The 20,428-nt window shown below is 36.5% G+C and overlaps 1 protein-coding gene across 8 annotated transcripts in view; it reads left to right on the top strand.

Moving 5' to 3' along the window:
• wge (BAH domain and coiled-coil containing protein winged eye) overlaps positions 1-20,428 on the top strand; it is a 51,142-nt gene that overhangs the window by 26,261 nt on the left and 4,453 nt on the right. For 3 of the 8 annotated variants that reach the window (XM_017613341.1, XM_017613337.1, XM_017613338.1), the window contains 5 exons: positions 9,545-9,691; positions 9,825-9,941; positions 14,962-18,854; positions 19,806-20,037; positions 20,130-20,204. In XM_017613341.1, coding sequence (XP_017468830.1) covers positions 9,545-9,691; positions 9,825-9,941; positions 14,962-18,854; positions 19,806-20,037; positions 20,130-20,204 — 4,464 coding nt within the window. Of the gene's footprint in view, positions 1-8,425; positions 9,394-9,544; positions 9,692-9,824; positions 9,942-14,961; positions 18,855-19,805; positions 20,038-20,129; positions 20,205-20,428 lie in introns of those variants that run through there. The other 5 variants (XM_017613342.1, XM_017613340.1, XM_017613343.1 and 2 more) reach the window with 4 other exon arrangements.

Genomic DNA, 20,428 nt, shown 5'->3' on the forward strand with positions numbered 1-20,428 from the left:
CAGTTTGGGTAGTAAATACCCAAATACTTAGTACTTGGAGATGTCTAAATACTGTAGTAAAAAGATTGGTTATTTAAGAATTTCTAAATACACGAGTAAAAAGACTTACACTTAGGTGCGAAATTAAGTCAATGACAAAAAAAAACACACAATTTATTTGGCAAAATTGTAATGTTTTTTATATATATTAGAATATAGTTTAAAGCACTATTTAGAATCCAGCATAAAAATATTAAATTTCGCTAACGTTGTATATGCACTCCATAAATTTTTGTAAATTAACACATTGACTCAATTTTGCACCCATATAATTGAATTGATTGATATTGAGGGATATTAGGCCTTATGAATAAAAAATAAGCCAATTGCTTAAAATTTCAGACCTTTTACTTAAATTTGTTCGAAAAAATCGAGTAAAAAGTCTGAAGTTTTATGTATAAACTTTATGAAACTTAATGTGTCGGTGTTTCCATTCTCAAATTTTTATAGTAGGGGTATTCTCGAAAACTTGCACGTTGCACGGATTGCAAAATGGTAGCATGTATGTATATTTAGCAAGCAGCGTAATTCTATATCAAATACAAAAAGATGCAGCAAAAAAAATTAAGTGAGCGAGATGAGAGGAATGAGAGAAATATGAACATAGCAGTTCTAACCAGGGCTGCCAGCTTGGCTCAAACCGTGCCATTTTTGGCCCTATTTTACTTCTAATGGCACTTAATGTTACAATTTGGCACAAAAAAAGTAATATTTCAATACATTTTTGTGAAATCCTTTGCTTGTATTTTTTTTTTCTCAACTAAAATTTTCTAATTTCTAGTGTATACAACTGGTTTATCATAATTTGGCATTGGCCTTTTGTTTTAGGAATGTGTTTCTAATTTAAATGCTAAATGAGAAGAATTAAAAAAGACACCAATGGGAAGAATTAAAAAGAATGGCACCTTTTTTGGCACTTTTGGCACATTTTGGCACTTTTGGCACTTTTTATCCTCATTATGGCACTTCATAGCTAAGGATATATGGCAGCCCTGATTCTAACAACAAAACAGCTAGCACAGAGTCGCATTTATCTTGCTGTGCTTTTTTGCAAAATATATACATACAGACGTTGCATATTTTGCAGCGATAGGGAATGGTGTTTTCCATGTAATTTGTTGTTGTGTGTTTGCAAGTTATTCAATCCGTGCTACGTGCAAAGGCTTTGCAAGATTTCGAGAATACCCCTAGTGTACTCCATAAAGTTTGACAACTATTCAGGTTGAAAAAATAATAAAAATCGAACATGGTATAGTTAATAAAAAAATAAAAAAAAAAAAAAAAAATGCAATTTTTTAATGCAACACACATCTCACACTCTAATGGAGGTAATTACGCACCTTTTGATACCTTAACTGATTTTCTCCGATAAATAGTTTATTAACTGCAAACAATTGAAAAAAGATACTTCTCGGTGAGTTCAAAATATCGGGATTTTTTTCGAGATTTTCGAATATCATGACGAAATAAAAAAATTTGGTGTCTTCTTTTTTTCGATAAATAATGTAAAAAAATATATTTCCGTTTTCGGAGTAGCATCCACATACCACTTCTACTTGGGAAAATGCTGTTGGTTTGCCAGCTAAAAGTGCGATAATACTTTGTCCTTCAGAACCGTAATTCGGATGTTCTAAATTTCCAAAAAAATATGCATACATACATACATACCAGCTTGTTTGTTGTGAATTCATGCACAACCTTCATGGAATTCGACATGATACCATTGTTACAGCAATCGGTACATACCTACGACTCAGTCAATGCCTAGAAACACTCAAAGGAAAGAATGGCTAAAAGCATATTTATCTAATCACGTTTTCGCTTCTACAGAAAATTATTACATTTGCATTGTACTCCGCCTGGCACACTAAAAATAGAGCGATGAGAAGTTAAAATTTTATTGGGAAATGTATACTATAATTTTTCATCATTGAATGGCAAAAAATATGTACATACTTATGTACCTACCAAATCTAAAAAAAAAAAATGGAAAACGGCGAAATTTTTGTTGGGCATTAAGAAAGACTTGACTAATCATTTGCATGAAATTCGCATTGAATTTAGATGGCTCAACTGAGAAACACACATTTGAAACAGGTTTAAAATAAAAATTTCGCCAATTTAAGGTAAATAAATTTTTAGCAAAGTCATGACGTCAAGCGCCTTAAACTTATGTATGTATGTATACCTTTTATGTTTTATGCTTATGTATCGTTAGAAGCAGAATTTCAGAGCTTTAATAGTTGTCAGTTAGATTTGCTGTCGTTGGCAGTGTTTTAACTACATTCTTACTACTATGTACTACTTTGTACTGCTGCTTTAGTTTTTGAAATTCAGTATTTTTTTTTTATCGTCGACCTATGATAAAACTGGTATTCTGTTTTATTACCCGCGAAAATTCACACATTTTATGTATTATTTTTTACACATTCTTTATTTATGTCCCTTTTGGGTATTGCAAAGATTTAAAAATTTGGTGCAAAAAAGCGCAAAAAAATGTTGCGGCGTTATTTGCTATACACACATATATATGTATACCTCCTTCAAAAAGTGTTCTTCTTATATGCGCATAAGAGGGCCGTGTGTGCCTGTTGGTACTTATGCAGTTTACAGCCTCGAAAGCTTCTGAACCGATGTATTTACAAGTAATTTTTAGCAAAAAAAAAACCGACTTCAACTCCCATATAAAAAAAATATATATATATATATATATCTCACCTTTGAGACACTACCTTTCCGATGCAAAAAGAATTATCGAAATCGGTTGACGTGGTCCAAAGTTATGCGGTAACATACATAAAAAAAAAAAAAAAATATTCCGACGAACTGATAACCTCCTCCTTTTTTGGAAGTCGGTTAAACATTATTAGCATCTACATAAATTTATGCTTGTGTTGCTTCTATTGTACGCTGGAGCCGAGATACATTTGGTGTCAAAAGTATAGAGTATAGTAGTAGAGGACTGACCATCTCAAAGTCCTGATATATCACATATCGAAAATGTGTGGGCATGGCTTAAAGCTTGTATAATTTTGAATTGAATATGGGCCGCTTTTCTTCCAGAAATATGCTGGAAGTATGTCCATTCCTTACCAACACGATTAGAAAAATTGTCACTGGTACTTACATATTTATGACTCATTTTATACATATACTAGATAGAGGTACCCAGAGGGTGTCAAACCAGAGATGTTTAAGTAAGCTTTATTTATAATTTTTTTTTCTTTTTGTTAATGAAGATTTATTATGATCATATAAAAAAGTGATTTGGATTATTCGAACCGATCATCATACCGGTGGTCAAACTGCAGATAAATTTGTTGAATACGATCTCGTAGAAATCCAAATCATGGTGCGTCAAGTGAAAGCGGCCTTTACTGATAACTCATATTGCCATTTTCGTAGAATTCTTCGAAACGTTGGAAGGCCTTTTTATTACCTCTTGTTTAATTTCCATTATTTCTGCAATGGTACGGTTAATTATCTTATCTCTATTCTTCGTATGATAATACAGATATACATATGTATGTATAATTTATTATGCAGTTTTTTTAATAGTTTTATTACGTTTGATAAAATATTCCATTTAATATTAAACCTCAGCGAGACCAATTTACACTTGCGAGCATAATTGATTCAGTGATACATACACACAGTGACTTAAACAAGTGATCACATATTGCTATTTTTTTAAACATTCACAATTTTTTTTAAGTATTTTTTTTTGTTGTTTCGTCAAAAAAAAATATATATATTAAAAATCAACGCGTTGAAACCTGCACTGCATTAAACTAAAATTGCATCTCGAAAAATGTTAAAGAAACTCAGATTGAAAACATTAAAATTTTGATATAAATTTTGCTTAAGTTTTAAAACTTTGATTCAATTATTTTTGGTTAAAGGATGGACAATATTTTTATAGAAAAATAACATTAGAAAATTTTGTGCACATTAAAAAAAAAAAAATCAACACGTGGTCACTCGTTTGAGTCACTACCCAGCATGATTTGAAATCAAGGGACTTTCTCAAATGTCAAACGTTTGAAAATGATTTGATATTGTTTTGAAAATTACAGCTTTCTCAATGAAAAGCGGAATTTCATCTCTATTTGAGAATATGGTTAATTCTCAAATAAATTTCAAAGGTTATTTATCAAATGTGGAAATACACTTTTTATTATATGGAATGTATATTTTAAGCACTAATAAATTCGTCTTGAACGGCTGCAGGTGGATGTTCTGGCTGGGGGTATTTCCAACTGGCGTTTTGTGACGCTCGTATGACCAAATGTAAAAAAAAATAAAAATTAACCAGCTGAACTATCTGACACGACGTTACCAGGCGTTGTGTTACTAAAATTTCCATTGAAAACGTTTTGTTAATATTGTTTTTGAAAGAAATTTTAACGTGTACTTTTTATTTTGACATCAGCGCCACCAGCAGCCCAATTTGTGTAAACCTATGTCTTGATACGTTTCAACTAAACATGCCAAATGTGAAACAAATCAGAGCATAAATACGGTTTTGAAAAATATATCGACCCTGGCTCCACCTGCTTTATATATTACAAATAGCAGCAAAATCGGTCTATAATTAAGTTAGATATAGGGCTTTTAATTTTTTTTACGCGGTAGACTTTTCGCTGGAGTCATCACCCCGCACAAACATCAATTCCAATATTTGTCTGCGTTCTCTTTTTAATTATTTTTTCTATTCGTTATTTTTTTCAAATGACTAATATTGTTCTCACCACTTTTTATTTAACGCGTGACACTTCACATAGATTTAAGAGATTTACAATTCTTAGTATAATGTATCGATGATTATAACGTTACCACGTTTCTTCAAATCAATGTCAAATGAATTTCAAATGTTGCATGTAAACAACGTTTTCAATTAAAGAATCATTTGAGATCAAATTGAGAAATACACTTTTCTCAAACGTTTGAAACTGTGTTTGCTGGGTATATTAATTTATTTTCTTTCAAACATTGAACAATTTTTTTTCATGTTCTTTTTCTTCTTGTTTGATGCTTCATGGCTTGAACTCAGTACCTCAAAATATCGGATTATTTTGACTTTGTTGATAAAATGCTTAAACAATTTCATGCTGATCTTCTAAGCTTAAGCTCTTCTATCTCTGAATGATTTTTTTGAATATTTTCAAAAACCATTTTCATTTACATAAGTATAAGCTGTCGATTTTTGGAGGTTTTTTTTTTAAATCGGTGCAGCTCACATAAATCTGAAAGTTTTTCTGAAATATGTTGGCGGAAGTCTTAAAATATAATAAATATTATACAGAAAAGTAGCATCGATTTTTTTTTGTATAAAGCGTGATACACTCTAATGTATGTATTATATTTCTAATAACATTCTTTTTTGAATTTATATAAGTATTATTTAAAAAACAATGTATGTGCATAGAAAAAACTTCATTACAATAGGGAGAAGACGAAATCGTAGTTGAAATTTAGAGTGAATTGGATGATGACTTGATCGAACGGGCTTCAAGAAGCTCCCAATTTTCGAAGTCTTGAAATCTGTTCTGTGGTCTTGTAATCTTATGTGAATTCTGTCACAATTCTTCAAAGATTAAAAACTACTGTGGACTTGACATCCACTCAAATACTCAAAGTGTTGTGCGAATGTATGTATCGCACCTCAAAAGTTCAGTTAGTCTAGACTTAACTTAACAAACGTAAGAAATCGTCAATGGTTACTCAACACGTCAACTTAGACAGACGCGAAAATATTTAGTTTTTGTATTTTCCTTTTTAGCTGATTATCACTTGACCGCCTATAAGGCGGATGAAAAAATTCCTGAACAAAAATATATTGCGTTGGCCAACATATTAGGTTACGTTACGTAAATTAAGTGTATACTAAATTAAGTGTAGAATTTTGGAATAATTCTATATATTATTAAAGGCTTAGAACAATATATAGAATTATTCCAAAATTCCAATTTTGTGGGAAAATGCAATCAAAGTTTGATCTAATCATACAGTTTGTAGTATACCAAAAGCCAGGTGGAAACACACATACCTTCGCCCTATTTGGGGAGTTTAGTCAACTCGTTAGGCCAAAGATATTCTCCCACACGCCCAGACTAGTTATTAAACTTTATACAAATTAAAATTCTTCAATTGATAACCTTTTCAAAGCACTAGGTTTTAATAAACAGTGAAACTAATTTAATGATGTAATAGTTGTTTTAAATTTATTTGGGCTCCTTGGCGAGTATTATTATTATTATTATTATATATGTAGTACTGATATGAATATCAGAACTCATAGTTAATGTGAGCATTGGCTACCGAGGCCATCAGCTCCATGTTGCATGAATGAGTTGTGTTTATAGTTATGTGTGCGTCACGTAGTTTTAGTGGTTAAATAGTTAGATCAATAGTTTTAACAAACCTATTTTCCTATTTTTTCTATGTTTGTGCTGGTGGGAATCACGAGTATTTCCGTAATGTTCTGTGAGTCGAGTATTGTTGGTTTTGCTTCTTCGTATAGAGAGGGCAATCGTTGAGGATGTGTTGCAATGTTTGGTGTGAGCTGCAGTTTTCGTAGAGTGTTTGGTTTTCTTTATTTTTTTTACGAGATATACATACATGTGTTTGTGTCGTGTGCCTAAGACGGAGTCGAGAAAATATCTTGATTTTGAAACCATTTACATTAGTGGGTTTATTGCGGAGGTATAAGATCTTTGTTGCTGGCTGAGTTGTTTGGGTGTTGGTAGCTTTAGAATATTGTTTGTGATTTTTCATTTAGGTGTTGGCGAATGTGTTGTTTTATGTCAGTTTTTTTTATGTTTGAAGCGGTGATGATGGGTGCCTTACATGCAAATTTCCCATTTATTATCTCTAATATTGTTGATGGTTTCCCAGTTGTTACAGTTGGGATTTCTCACCGCTCTTATGGCTGAGAAGCTATTAGGGCATATAATCAAGTTTTCCTTTTTATAGGTACATAGAATGGCGGTTGCTTCTGCAGAAAATATTGAGAAAAGATGAAAAATTTGCTTTATAATTAAATAATATATTCGGTCGTAACAATAAACGCTGTTGAGGAGTTTGTTTTGGAGCCATCTGTGTAAATGATAGTCTATCCGTGCCTTGTGAGGTCGGTTGTTTTTTTGTAGAATGAGTTGTTTAAAGGTGGAATTGGGGATAATGTCCATTTTATACCTATTTAACGATAAGTCGGATGATGACTTTATTAATCTTCCAGGGATGATTGTGATTATCGATTGCATGAAATTTTGGTACAATTTTGTATTAGGTACAGAGTTGTAGCACTCTTGATATTACTGGGGTAGTCCTTATAGCACGCTTGTTTGACACCAGTCTTTTCACATCTTTGTCTATATTGAGTTTGTTTGGAAGAGAATTTTTGGAATCAGTTTAGCTCGAACAGCATGTTTGCGTTCTTCATGTTTTTGTAGGCCAGACTTGTTGGTGAGGTAGTGCGGAAGGCGAAAAGGGCCACTCTGATGATAGCTTTGTGATATGTGCTCTTTATGGTGTTAAGACTAGTTTTTGAAGCTAAGTCGTAAAGAAATAAAACATAATCAATTTGTTTTTATGAGGTGTGTGAGGGTGTTAACGTGCATATATCCTTTAGATGAGAGATATGCAATGAGGTTTACTGTAGGCAGTAGTGCTTTTGTTAGAGTAGAGTATTGGCGATTCCAGTAGTAGTTGTTGGTGAATATTAATCCAATCGTTGTTCTTCGACGTTTTGAATAGTATTGGTTTATAGGGCTATGTTTTGTTTTGTGTGCGTTACATTGGTGTTTTTTGCAGATGTGTAGTTTTTTTGGTTTTGTCGAAGGGCATTTTCGATCCTGATGTTAATGTCCATGTACCTATTTTTTTTATAGGTGTTCTCAATAATCTGATTGGATTTGTTGTTGTTTTTGATATTACATAGGATATTTAAAAATCGTCTGCGTATATGCAGTGCGAGAGATGCGATTATTATTTGAGAGGAGTAAATTGAGTTCGTAATCTACAGGCTTCTGTATAAAACGGAGTTACGAAAGAATATGAGTTTGGGCCTTTCTCTACTAAGGTACAAATATAAAAATGTAACCGTTTTCTTTATTGAAACTTGGCTCAAAAACTTATGAACGGATTTCAACCAAATTTGGACAGTATATTCCTAAGGCCCGTTGCATAGAAATAGGCTCAAGTCGAGATATTCAGAAAATTTATATTTATGGTCCGATTTTGATGAAATTAAAAACATACTGCTGGTATGATGGAAATTACATTTTCGATAAATGGATGCGCTAAATTGGAGTTATTCAAAAAATTCATATTTATGGTCAGAGTCTTTATTTATGGCCCGATTTCGATGAAATTGGAAACGTGTACTTGGGTACTCCTGAGTAGCCTTCCTCCTCCTCTGGCGTTCAAATTTTTATTTTATATTAACTTCCATGGCAGATTTTTCAGATCAGCGTAGAAATTGAATCTGAAATAATTTGCCTCGGGCCCATGAAAGTTATATTTCTGGAAGTCGTAAAGGTTAGCAGTTCCGACACGTGGTCTCATCTGGAATTCTTATTGATTTGTATATGTACATACATGCAAATGTAGACATGTTTGCCGTATCATCATGACACCACCATCAATAGCATCTCACCTACATACGTACATATGTACATACATGTATAATTTAAGCCCATCGCTAGCATGTTTCACCTGAAAGTACAGTCACAATTATGCAAATCGTGTTAGTGTTTAATGTTAATCCTGAGTGGCAAGGACAACATAAGAATGCAGCAGGAAAAGTGCAGCGTTGTTGACCAAATGAGCCACAGCAACAAAAACACGAAATCACCAAAAGCAACAAATTGAATTCTCGGCGAATTTTGTAAAAGATAAATGTGTGTGCGTGTGTTTGTGTTTGTGTGCGTATGTATGTATGTAAGTAATATCGATGAGAAGCACAGTAGCAGCAGAAGCATAGCTTCAGGAGCAGGAACAACAACTACAGCTCCAACAAATAGTTCAAGGTCGATGCGTAAACGCACACACACACACACACACACACACACACACACACACACACAGGCAGATAGATATTCATGTGCATACATCTGCAAAGTATTGCGTTGTAAATTTCCAGAAATTTAGTTGACTTTTGGAAGTTGGTGGACTCGATAGCAGGCCTACATATGTACATATGTATTCAATTTAATTTAACCGGAAATGAATTCGTTTATGTTTTCTTACGTCTTAAATTAGTCAGTATTCGGAGTGTAGAAATTCGAGGCAGTGCTAGTTTTGTGTTTTGCCGCGATATTTGTCTACTTATAGGCGCATTGGCATACTCAGGTGTGTTGTAGTAGCATACTTTTAGGCGCGCACGTTCTTTTCTTTGCACGCTTGTTTTATACAGATTTTCTTGAACTACTTTTTTGTGTTTTATATAATGACTAATTCAAATGTTTTCTTTTGTTTCTTCTTTCACTTTCTCTCCTTCCAGGTGGCGTTAGTACTGGTTGCAGCAACATCTATTTCACAGGCAATGGTGATTTAGTGGCCGGCTCGGCGACTGCTGAAGAGTTGGCACTCAGCGCCGCAGGTGTACAAAGTGTCAATCGTGCACCATCCACATTTTGGCAATATCAAAGTGAGTGCAATTTTCCGAATATCGCTTATTGCTGTTCTTATTTTACGCTATTATAACATATTTCAAACTGCGCTTAATTCTTTAAATAAATAAAATTTTAAATAAAATTCCTCGCTTTTTCTTATGGCTTTAGATGCTCTACCTATCGAATCAGTGATTTCCATGTCTCCAGCCACAGTGGGTTTGCAGTATTCGCGCGATGCAAGTCGCGGTCAAGTGGTGCTTCTGCCGGCTACACCAGCCGCTTTAGGTAGGTTTTTGTTCATAATTTTTTAGTGCATACATATGGATACACATACATATGTATGTTATATATGGCTCAATTCATGTCGTCAAATCGACAAATCCTTTAGAAACGCTCACTTTTGAATTGGATGAATTTTAGTCAGAACGTTTCTTATATTATACAACAAAGTTCTGCCAAAGAAAAAAATGCAAGCTTTTTCGAAATGTTTTTCAAAATTTTACAATTTCCAGGACTTTGCAAATTAATTTTTTGAATATCTCAAAAACTTTTATAGCTACAAAATTTGTTCTGGTCTCCTTTTAAAGGTAATATTTAGGGCTATAATAAAAATACATTTGTAGACATATAAAAAACTCAAAAACTAAAATTTATAGAATTGTGAGTTAAAAAAACTTGTAAAATTTTGGTTAAATTTTTGTATGCAATACCTCCAACTGATTTTAAAAGATCTGGATCTAGGTGTTTTTTGAAGATATCAAGTTTTGAACTTTTTTTTTTTCAAAATCGACTTAAATAAAGTAAAATTAAATTTTTTTATTCATTTTGGGTTTTTTCCACGTTCAAAAATTCATATGTATTAAAAAAATCCTAATAATTTTAGGATCTTTTAAGATCAGTTAGAGCTATTGTATAAAACCAATTTAGCCAAAAATTTATATACTACAGTGTACCACTAAAGTCTTAGTACAGCACTTTGCTTAAACTTCGCTGCCAAAAAGCAGCAGAAGTTGAACATTTCAAAGATACCGGCACTACTATATCTAATAGTTTTTGAGATATTCAGAAAATAAACTTTTCGGGAAATTGTAAAATTTTGAACATTCGACTTTTGTTGTCCTGTGGCAGGACTTCGTTGTATGAGAAAAGAATACTTTTGACCAAAATTTAGCCAAATCAAAAATGTTCGATTCCAAACATTGGTCGATTTGACATGGATCATAGTCTCATATCTACATATATTTCAGTCATTGCCTACATATCGCGCTCGATCTTCAAAAGTACACAACTCAATATTACACAATTTCTTAGCACATGTTAAACATATGGGCAAGGGAGACTTTACCTTAAGTTTTTTCAACAAATTATAACAAAAATTTGCTCCAGCTTGTGCTTAAAGGTAAATAAAAACTCTGTGTGCATCTTTAGTGCATTATTTCAAAAATACCAAATTTTGGGTTGTGTCGCTTTTGAAGATCGTGCGCGTATATATGTAGATCGTTTGTCTATATTTAGTAGAATGCTTTATTCCATATTCATTCACTATTTCACTACCATTTAATATTCATACACAAAAACATGCATACTAGACCTCTGCATGAGTCGATTCTAATTTCAAGCCAAAGAGAGTACAGTAGAATTGTGTATTCTATTTCAAGTTCAAAACACCCAGCGTTTTGAATTTTGTATTTTATGAATATTCATTGCGTTTCAAGTTTTCTAACTTCATATAGAATTATATAAATGAATGAATGAAAAACCTTAAATTTATTCAGACTCAAATTTATTACAATTTATGTGATATTTTGTGTTTAGCATCGAAAACGAAAAAAAGAATGGAAAGTGTAGAGGAAAATGTAAGTACGTTTAGCTTAAAATGATGTACGTATGTATGTATAGTGAATCTACATTTCGGTCCATTTAATAATGATAATGGTATATGTTTATAATAACAGAACTCCGCAAGCGCATTATTGCAAAGTGCCGGCATCAAGAAGAAAAGTGGAGAAAACACACTGAGTCAAAAAAGAGGTCGTAGCAAAGTTTGGGAGATATTTTCCAATGTTAAAAATAACTCTGGCGAAGAGTTGCCCGATATTGTAGCATGTAAAAGATGCTACAGCATTTACAAATTTACGGGGTGCACGTCAAATATTGTAAGACATAAATGCTATATTATAAATACCCATACTGTGGATCAGGAGATTCAAAGTTATTCAAACCTAAATGTTACGTTCACTGCTGACTTCGACTGCCTTAAATGGTGGTATCTGAACAAAAATTTTTTTCCAATTTTATACAAAACGAGCTGCAAAATTTTCTGTATACCCGCAAGTAGCGCGGCTTCTGAAAGAGCCTTTTCAGATGCAAGAAATTTAATAACCGAAAAACGTTGTACTATTGCTCTTAACCCAGACAATGTAAATAAAATAATGCTTCAGCATTCAAATATTGAAATATAAATATACTACTTGAAACCAATTCTATTCTTATCTAATGACTCTCTTTTATGGCGCATACAAGTACAAAATATGTATAAGAAAAGTTCAATAAATACAAGGAAATGTAGGTATTTAGATTTATAAAAATAAAAAAAATTCCATCATATTCACTCAATTTGTTTTCACATCGTTTAAATATTGTAATGTCGACAATCATATCAGCAAAGCTATTCATTTAAATTCAATAAAATTCAAATCCAATCACATTCATTTAATTTCAATATGAATGATTCATTTGCCGTTTAGAATGGATTCATGCAGCCCTCTAATGCATACACACATACATGAATACACACACACAAACATACACACTTGTATCTAATTTTCAGTTATAATTTTATATGTATTTAGCTGTTTCATTATTAATGCTTTGCTTTGCTTAGCGCAAACAGGAAGCTTCTTTGTTGAAAACTTTGGTGCTGCAATTTGCATTTGTAGTTAGAAATTATAGCTGCCAATTATAACATCCATTTTATCAAATATCCCAAAACATACACTTCGCGACACTTGATAACCCTCACTTAAATTTTCTTAATAAGTATTTTCCATTGCAGATGGTTTTCTAAAAAAGTGTGTATGCGGTGAGGCAGCAATTACCCGTAAACATTTTTTTTTAGTGCCAGTATTAAAAAAAAATCAGTCTGGTATTTTTTTGCTACTTGATTACTCTCTCTTGTTTTATATTAACAAGTGTTAACTATTTATTTTCATATTATTTAATTTCAATTATTTTCTCATAAAAATCTAGCTCATTCTATAACAAATACCATACATTAAAATTATAAATATTCAACCGATTTTCGTAAATCGCGAAATAGTTTTGGAAAACATCCGGAACGTCCAAATTAGGTACGAGCGTACTCCGAACGCGCGTGTCAGCGGCGTTACAGCAAAGTGCTTACTTTTGCTATGATAAGGCAGTGTTTTCTTATTCGTACAATAGTCCGGACTCTAACCGAAACTCCTGCACTTTCAAAAAGTTGTTGATCACCCACGTGTCGCGGCCAATTTTACGTTGTAAGTGCACGGTTGGAAAGATTACATTCTTTTTTGGGGTACCAGTAGTTGCCATTTACGCTTATAAGAAATTTATTCATGGATGCCGTAAAAAAATAAAAAAATATTGTGAAAATTCGAGTGAGGGTAATCAAGTGTCGTGAAGTGTAAGCGAGTTGTGATCCAAAAATAGAGAAAAACGGCTTTGTTTTGTACGAATAAAAGTATTAAAAAAAGACAAATATCGTGTAAGTATGTATCCAGCCGCGTAGCTTTTTCGCAAATATAAAATATTTGGGTGTTAAATTTAATTAATTTAATTTAAAAAATATAAATTTCAACATATAATTTTTAAGAAATTTACGAATACCGTTAATTTCTTCATGAAAGAAATTGTTTTTTTAAGTGTCATTGAAAATAAGTTTTTTCTAAAAATACCTTTTATAAAAATGTTTTTTTTTTTTTGTTTATTCTATCTATTGTTTTTCTACTAAAATATTTTTTTGACAAAACTTTTTTTTTAAATTACTTATTTTAGAATTACTTTTTTTTTGAAATGCTGTTTTTTAAAGTATTTTTTTGTTAAATACATACATACTTAAAATAAATCTGTATCTGTTTATATTGCGACCTTTTTGATTTTAATCAAATAATCCTTTTTAATGCCGGCTTGAGGTCAGGTTGGTAATGGAATTAAAACAGTTAGTTTCTAAACTGCACGACAAAGGAGACGCAAGTCGTGGAGCTAAAATTTAATTAATGTATCTCCGAAGATACATACAATATATTGGGAAATAATGTATTTGCATGTTTTTTAATTCGATTAACACCCTGACCCCAAGCCGGCATAAAAAAGGATTATTTGGTCATACATACTTTTTTTAAATCTTTTTTTTTTAAATACTTTTTTTGAAAATATTTTTTCTTAAAATATTGTTTTTTATTAAATTTAAATTTTTGAAAATACTTTTTTTAAAAAAACTTTTTTTAAAAATACCTTTTTTAAAAACACTTTTTTTGAAATACTTTTTTTGAAAATACTTTGTTTCGAAAACACGTTTCTTTGAAAACACCTTTTTTAAAAATACTTTTTTGAAAATTATTTTAATTTCGGAAATATTTTTTTTTTTTATATAAAAAAGTGATGTCACTAAAATATTAGGCCACATAAATAAAAAATAAGCAATTGCTTTTTCTCAAAATTTCAGTCCTTTAACTCAAATTTGTTTGAATAAATCGAGTAAAAGGTCTGAAATTTTAAGAAAAAGCATTTGCTTATTTTTTATTCATAACGCCCGTTATTTTGCAGTATAAGCAAATTTTTATTTATTAAAAATTGTAATTACCTTTGCAATTTTTCAGTTGTCACTTTGAATAAGGTGTTAGCTTTATGCAAAAACGCACTTCCACAAAAGAAAAAAAAATCGGGAACGATTTTGTACAGTGATACGACGATATATTGCTTATGTTTGTTTCGCTACTTATCTATATTATTCTACCTTTACTACTTATTTATAACTATGCGTATTAATTTTACTGCTTTGCTATGTCTCATTTTCACAAAAAGAAAAGAGTACTTATCAAGACAAGAAAATAATAAACAACAGAACCTGCAATTTTCACATTCACTAATTCGCTTTGGTACCCTCTTTTTCCATCCCATCTCCCACCACCACCAAACCACCACCACCTGACCGCTACAATTGATATGAAATTTGAAAAAAATAAAAATTATCAAAATTGTTGTTGCCTCGTCTGAATTTATAAAAAAAAACTCATCGCGCCTCAAATTCAAAAAACCCACATAGGCATATCAAATTTTCCAATCTATACACCCACAGATCCGTTCCAACAGGCGGCGGCTTTCGTCTGGCCATCATACATACCGCAGGGTACAACGTCGGCCGCAGCAGCCGCGGCAGCCACTCTACAGCCGCCGCCCAATTTCATATTCCCCTCGATGAGCCCCCACTCGACGCTACAGCCGCAGTCGTACGCCACATCGCTTCAGCTCTTCGGCTCGAATTACTTAACCGCGGCCGCAGCAGCAGCCGCCGCAGCCGCTGCCACTTCTACACTTTGCCAACACAATCAACAGCAAACTACCAGCACACAGCAAACCACAAGTTCAATCAATTTGAGTTTGGCGGCGAGTGCGGGGTCTGTACCCCCGGGTGGTAGTGGTGGCAGTGGGGCGAGCAGCATGAGCCACAATCCACACAGCAGCAGCAGCACAAGTGGCCGCTTTTTAAGTTTGGCAACAGCTGGTGGACCCGCCGCCACCATGTTCGATGCGCCAAAACCACCAAAAACACTACAGCCTACGTTGACGCTACCACAACCCGTGCCACCACCGTCCACAGCTACGTTCCCGCCGCCGCCGCCCTCACTCATCCTACCACCTGCCGGAATGAAAATCGAAGAGTGGAGTGCTACAGATTTTATGGCGGCTGCGGCGGCGGCAGCAGCATCATCATCAGTTAAGACAGCTCACACACAAATGGGCGCAGCACCGCCAACTGCATCTCAGCCGATCGCATTGAACTTCGAAAGTCGCGACAAGATGACTACAACGTCATCGAGCACAACGAACTTGTTGGACTTGCAGAATGCAGCGGCTGCTGCTAATACACAGGCATTGAATTTGATGCGGCTACCTACGCCGCCCACCTCGGCGACAATGGAGAATGCGGCTGCAGCTGCTGGCGGGCCACAACTGCAGCCACAGATACTATTTCATGCCAGTTCGACGCCCTCGCCGGCTTTGCTTAATCTCTCGGCGTCAATGCCGCGTGGTGCGGCTGGCAGTGTCGGCGCCGGTACTACAACCGTCACTCCGACAGGTATTTTCATAAGCGGGGGTGGTGGGTGTGGCGGTGGCACAGCAACGCCAGTCACACTTTCGGCGACTATCGGGCCTCCAACGCCGCTAGGGGATGAACCGACCGCCATTAATTTCAAAACCAGTCCAGTGGAAGCGCCGCCGCAACAATCGGTCGGCGGTATTGTGGTCGGCGTGCCGCGTGTGATCAGCAATAACGGGCAAGCAATGCAGGCGGGGCCGCCGCCACAAATGCAGGATGTGAATATACAGACGGATACCCCGGTGTGTAGTGATGACGAGAACTCAACATGCCCACTTGCCCTTCAACAGCAGCAGCAGCAGCTACAACAACATCTTCAGCAACAATTACATGCAACACAGTCAGGGGCGGCACAGTCACCGAACTATATGAACGATGGCGAAGTGCAGCAGCCTTTGGAATTGACCAAACAAAGTTATCATAGCGGCGTCACCAATTGCTCCGAAGGTGCTGGATATACGACGAATACAGCGCCAACATATATCGCCACAAAAACAACAACAGATGCAAATCAACTTGAGTGCCATAATGAAGTAAACGCTACGCCGAATAGAGAGGCTGAGTACCAAGAGGCATCCGCGCATCAACAGTCGCAATCGCAGCCCCTGCCGCCGCCGCCAACTCGGCCGCCAACGGCATGCTCAATGGGCGAAGCCGCAGCAATGCATCCAGTGTCGGAATCGCTGCAATCCAGCGAGCATTACCAGTACCACCAGCAACAGCAGCAGCTGAATCAACAGCAGCAATCTGGCGCAGAGGATCTAACCGGTCTCGAACTACTCTCCAACATCAGCACAAGCACGTTGGCGGGTAAGGGTATCGGCGTTGGCGTCGGCATGGCCATGGTGCGCGTTAAGCAGGAGCCACTCGATCATATGGATGCACCAGTCTCATCAATGGGTGCTGATATGGCATCGCAACCGGCGCTGACCACTCATTTGATGCCACAGGAAACCGTTCTGAAATCACAGGCTGCCTCGGCTAGCTGTGACTCCTGTGTGCCCAGAGAGCCTGAAATGCTGCAGCGGCAACCAACACCGCTGCCTTTGTTGCCGGCAGTGGCCACGCCTGCACAGCTGCCACTTGCGCCAACGCCCGGTGTGGAACCACTTGGTGGGTTGAACTTGCTTTGCGCACTTGCCGAGCAGCGTATTCAAGAGGAAGTGCAGATCAGCAGGAGTCATTTGTTTGCCGACAACAAAACTCCGCCGACGCCGCCGCCACGTTCAACATCGTCCTTTGGTTTTCAAACGCCACAGCCCCAAAGCCAGACGCATCTGCAGCAACAGTCACCGCCGCCATATCGTCTGGAGCAATCTTCCTTCCCCTCAATGGAAGGCATTGAGCTGCCTTCGACGAGTGGGCTGGGCCTCGGCATAGGCAACGGCGGCGACCCACCAGTAAAGCGCAAGAAGCATAAACATTCCAAATCATCAAAGTCCTCTTCGTCATCCACACTGGGCGGCATCGGGGGTGTGGTTAGCAAGAAGTCGCAGCGTTGCTCGAAAAAGAGCAAGAAAAAATATTCCAAGGAGAAGCGAAAACACAAGCAGCAACAGCAACAATTGCTGGCCTCTGCTGCTGCTGCAGCTGCCGCCTCTGCCTCTGCTTCCGCCGATGATGTGGACTTCGAGGACGAACAATTGCAGCAGGAGCTCAAGAGTGCCTTCAATCGTGTGGATCCCAACTTCCAGTTGCGTTTCGGGCAATGGGCCAATGCGCAGGAGATATTTGAGCTGATGGAGAGCGATATGCGCATGCGTTTGGCCGATATAACGCGGCAATATCGCAAGAAGAAGCGAAAGCTCGACGAGATGTCCAAGAATAAAAAGAAAAAGAAATGCGCGAAATTGCTAGCCGCACAGCAACTGCAACAACAACAACAACAACAACAGCAGCAGCAATCAACACTCTCACTGGCTTCGCTCAGCGCAACCGGCAGCGGTGGCAGCCTCGCCTGCAGCACCACTGGCAGCTCTATGCCACTCTGTGATTACAAGTTTCCGAAATTCACCACCAACAGCGGTGTGGGTGCTACATCTACGCCCTACTTAAATCGTTCCACTTTCTTGCGCTTCGGCGAGAAGGCGCCGTCCGCAACGCCAGCACCACCGCACGCACAATTTCCGCCCGCTGAATGTGACAACTCGGAAGACAACAATACGCTTTCGTCTAACACCACCACCAGCGGTCCTTCCATGGCCGTTTACAAGCCGGTGCGTTTAGGTCCGAGCGCGTTGGCGGGTGCCGTTGCAGCCGCATCAGTAGGTGTCGAAATGCGCAATGGTGTCACACCCCTTAGACATGGGCAAAAACATAGTGCGTCCGATAAGAGTTCGAGCTCGGCAATTGTATGCAAAGAACCGAAACTAATGGCAGTCGCGGCGACTTCGTCTTCAACTTCGCTCACCTCTAGCCGTCGCTCGAATGAGACGCTCTCTTCTTCGGCTGATGAGCAGCAACCGCCTAGCGCATCATCACCTCTGCTCGCACACAAATTGGCAACTCAGCAGCAGATTTCCAAGCACGCAACGCAACAGCGACAAGAGCAGCAGCAGCAGCAGTGCGCGGTGGCGCTGCCGCAACAACAATCAAAGCAGCAACAACAGCAGCAGCAACAGACAAGAAAGCCCACAGACCCGCGCGATTATCAGCTAATGCTGACCAGCGAACATTTGTATCGCAAGGAGACGCGTGTGCTAACCGACATGGGCGGACTATTCTATGCGGGCGTGATGAAACCGCTGCAGCCGCCTGATGTTTACGCAATCACCTTGGATGGTGAGCGTGGGAATAAGTCGCATATCATGTCGCGCGAGGAGATTTTCAAGGACACTGTGAGTAGTAGAATTTATATATGTATGTAGACATTTTGAAGTGAAACTTTTTTAATGGCGTAAGGGAATTAAAAAAAAAAAGTCACGAAAATATGTGACACTTGCAATGCAACGGAAGTTCTCTCGAAGCGTGTGACACGCTGTGTGGTTTAAGGTTAAAATAAGAACTAGAAGTAAGACTGAGCGTGAGATTGAGTACTAGACCAAGATTAAGATTAAACCATAGTTAAGATGAATACCAAGATTAAGATTAAGACCAATATTATGTCATTATGAGTAAGATTATGATTATGATTATTATTGTGATTATGATTATGATTCTGATTATGATTAGGATTATGATTGGGATGGTGATTATGATTATGATTCGGATTTTGATTCTGATTAGGATTATGATTGTGATTGTGAATGTGATTATGATTATGATTTTTCAAATTGCCTTTAAGACTAAGGCTGAGTTTAGGATTATGAATATGATTATGATTACGATTAAGACCAAGACCAATATGAGGACGAATATAAGGGTTAAGATTGATATTAAGGTTAAGGTTATGCTAAGACTAGGCTTAAGGTTCGGATTTGGATTGAGTATAAGATTAAGATGAAATTAAGAATACTATTAGGGTTATGATTAAGATTAAGACTAATATTAAGATTTAAATTAAAATTAGTATTGGAATTCACATTAAGATTAAGGTTCGCTACTACTCTCTAGTTCAATGCATGCAATTTCAAACCAACAAAGTCATAAACAGTACGTAAAATACGAATTTCTGACGCATGAAGCGAACAAGAAAATGATCGAGAGAAGTTTCACTTCCGTTATGTGCCCCTGGCGCCTTCCTTTTTATTCTGTTACTGCAGGCGAATTTATTTCGCTCCCCTTCATATACATATGTATATATTTTTGCACATTCCATTTACTAATTTCCATATTTTTCGAAATTTCAGATTCTGGAGGTGGCGCCCAAATCCGTGGACTGTATACCAATTGGCACGCGTCTCTGCGCCTATTGGAGTCAGCAATATCGTTGCCTATATCCGGGACGTGCCATCGAATCAGAATCGTCCGACGATGGCGAAACTCCCAATGATTCAGTTAGCGTAGAATTCGATGATGGCGACAGTGGGCGTATACGTCTACAGAATATACGCTTTCTACTAAGCGACTATCCCATTGTGGGTGAGTGTGTGTGTGTGTGTGTGTGTGTGAATGCCACGACCTTTGATTATTTACATATGTATATTCATCTCTTTTGCGCCCATTCATTTCAGTCTCATTTAAAAAAGGATCGGAAATTTTGGCTCAAAGCTTATTAGATGATGAAAAGATTTCTTCGCTTCCGAAAAGTATGTGCTCTGCTTATATACCCGTACATACATACATACAAATTTTGAATTCCATTTCGTTGTTGTATTTTTTTTTTGTTTTGGATTTTGGATTGCCCTTTAAAATTGTAACCACAAATTTCCGATCAATTTCAAATTCATTCGTCTCATTTTCATCTATGATTTTCGATTAATCGATCGTCTATTCTGTATTTCGTGCGTTTTAATTTGTATCCCTACTTTTT

The sequence above is a fragment of the Rhagoletis zephyria genome, unplaced genomic scaffold (genome assembly GCF_001687245.7).
Source record: "Rhagoletis zephyria isolate East Lansing unplaced genomic scaffold, Rhagoletis_zephyria_1.1 Rzeph_scaffold_00647, whole genome shotgun sequence".
NCBI lineage: Eukaryota > Metazoa > Arthropoda > Insecta > Diptera > Tephritidae > Rhagoletis > Rhagoletis zephyria.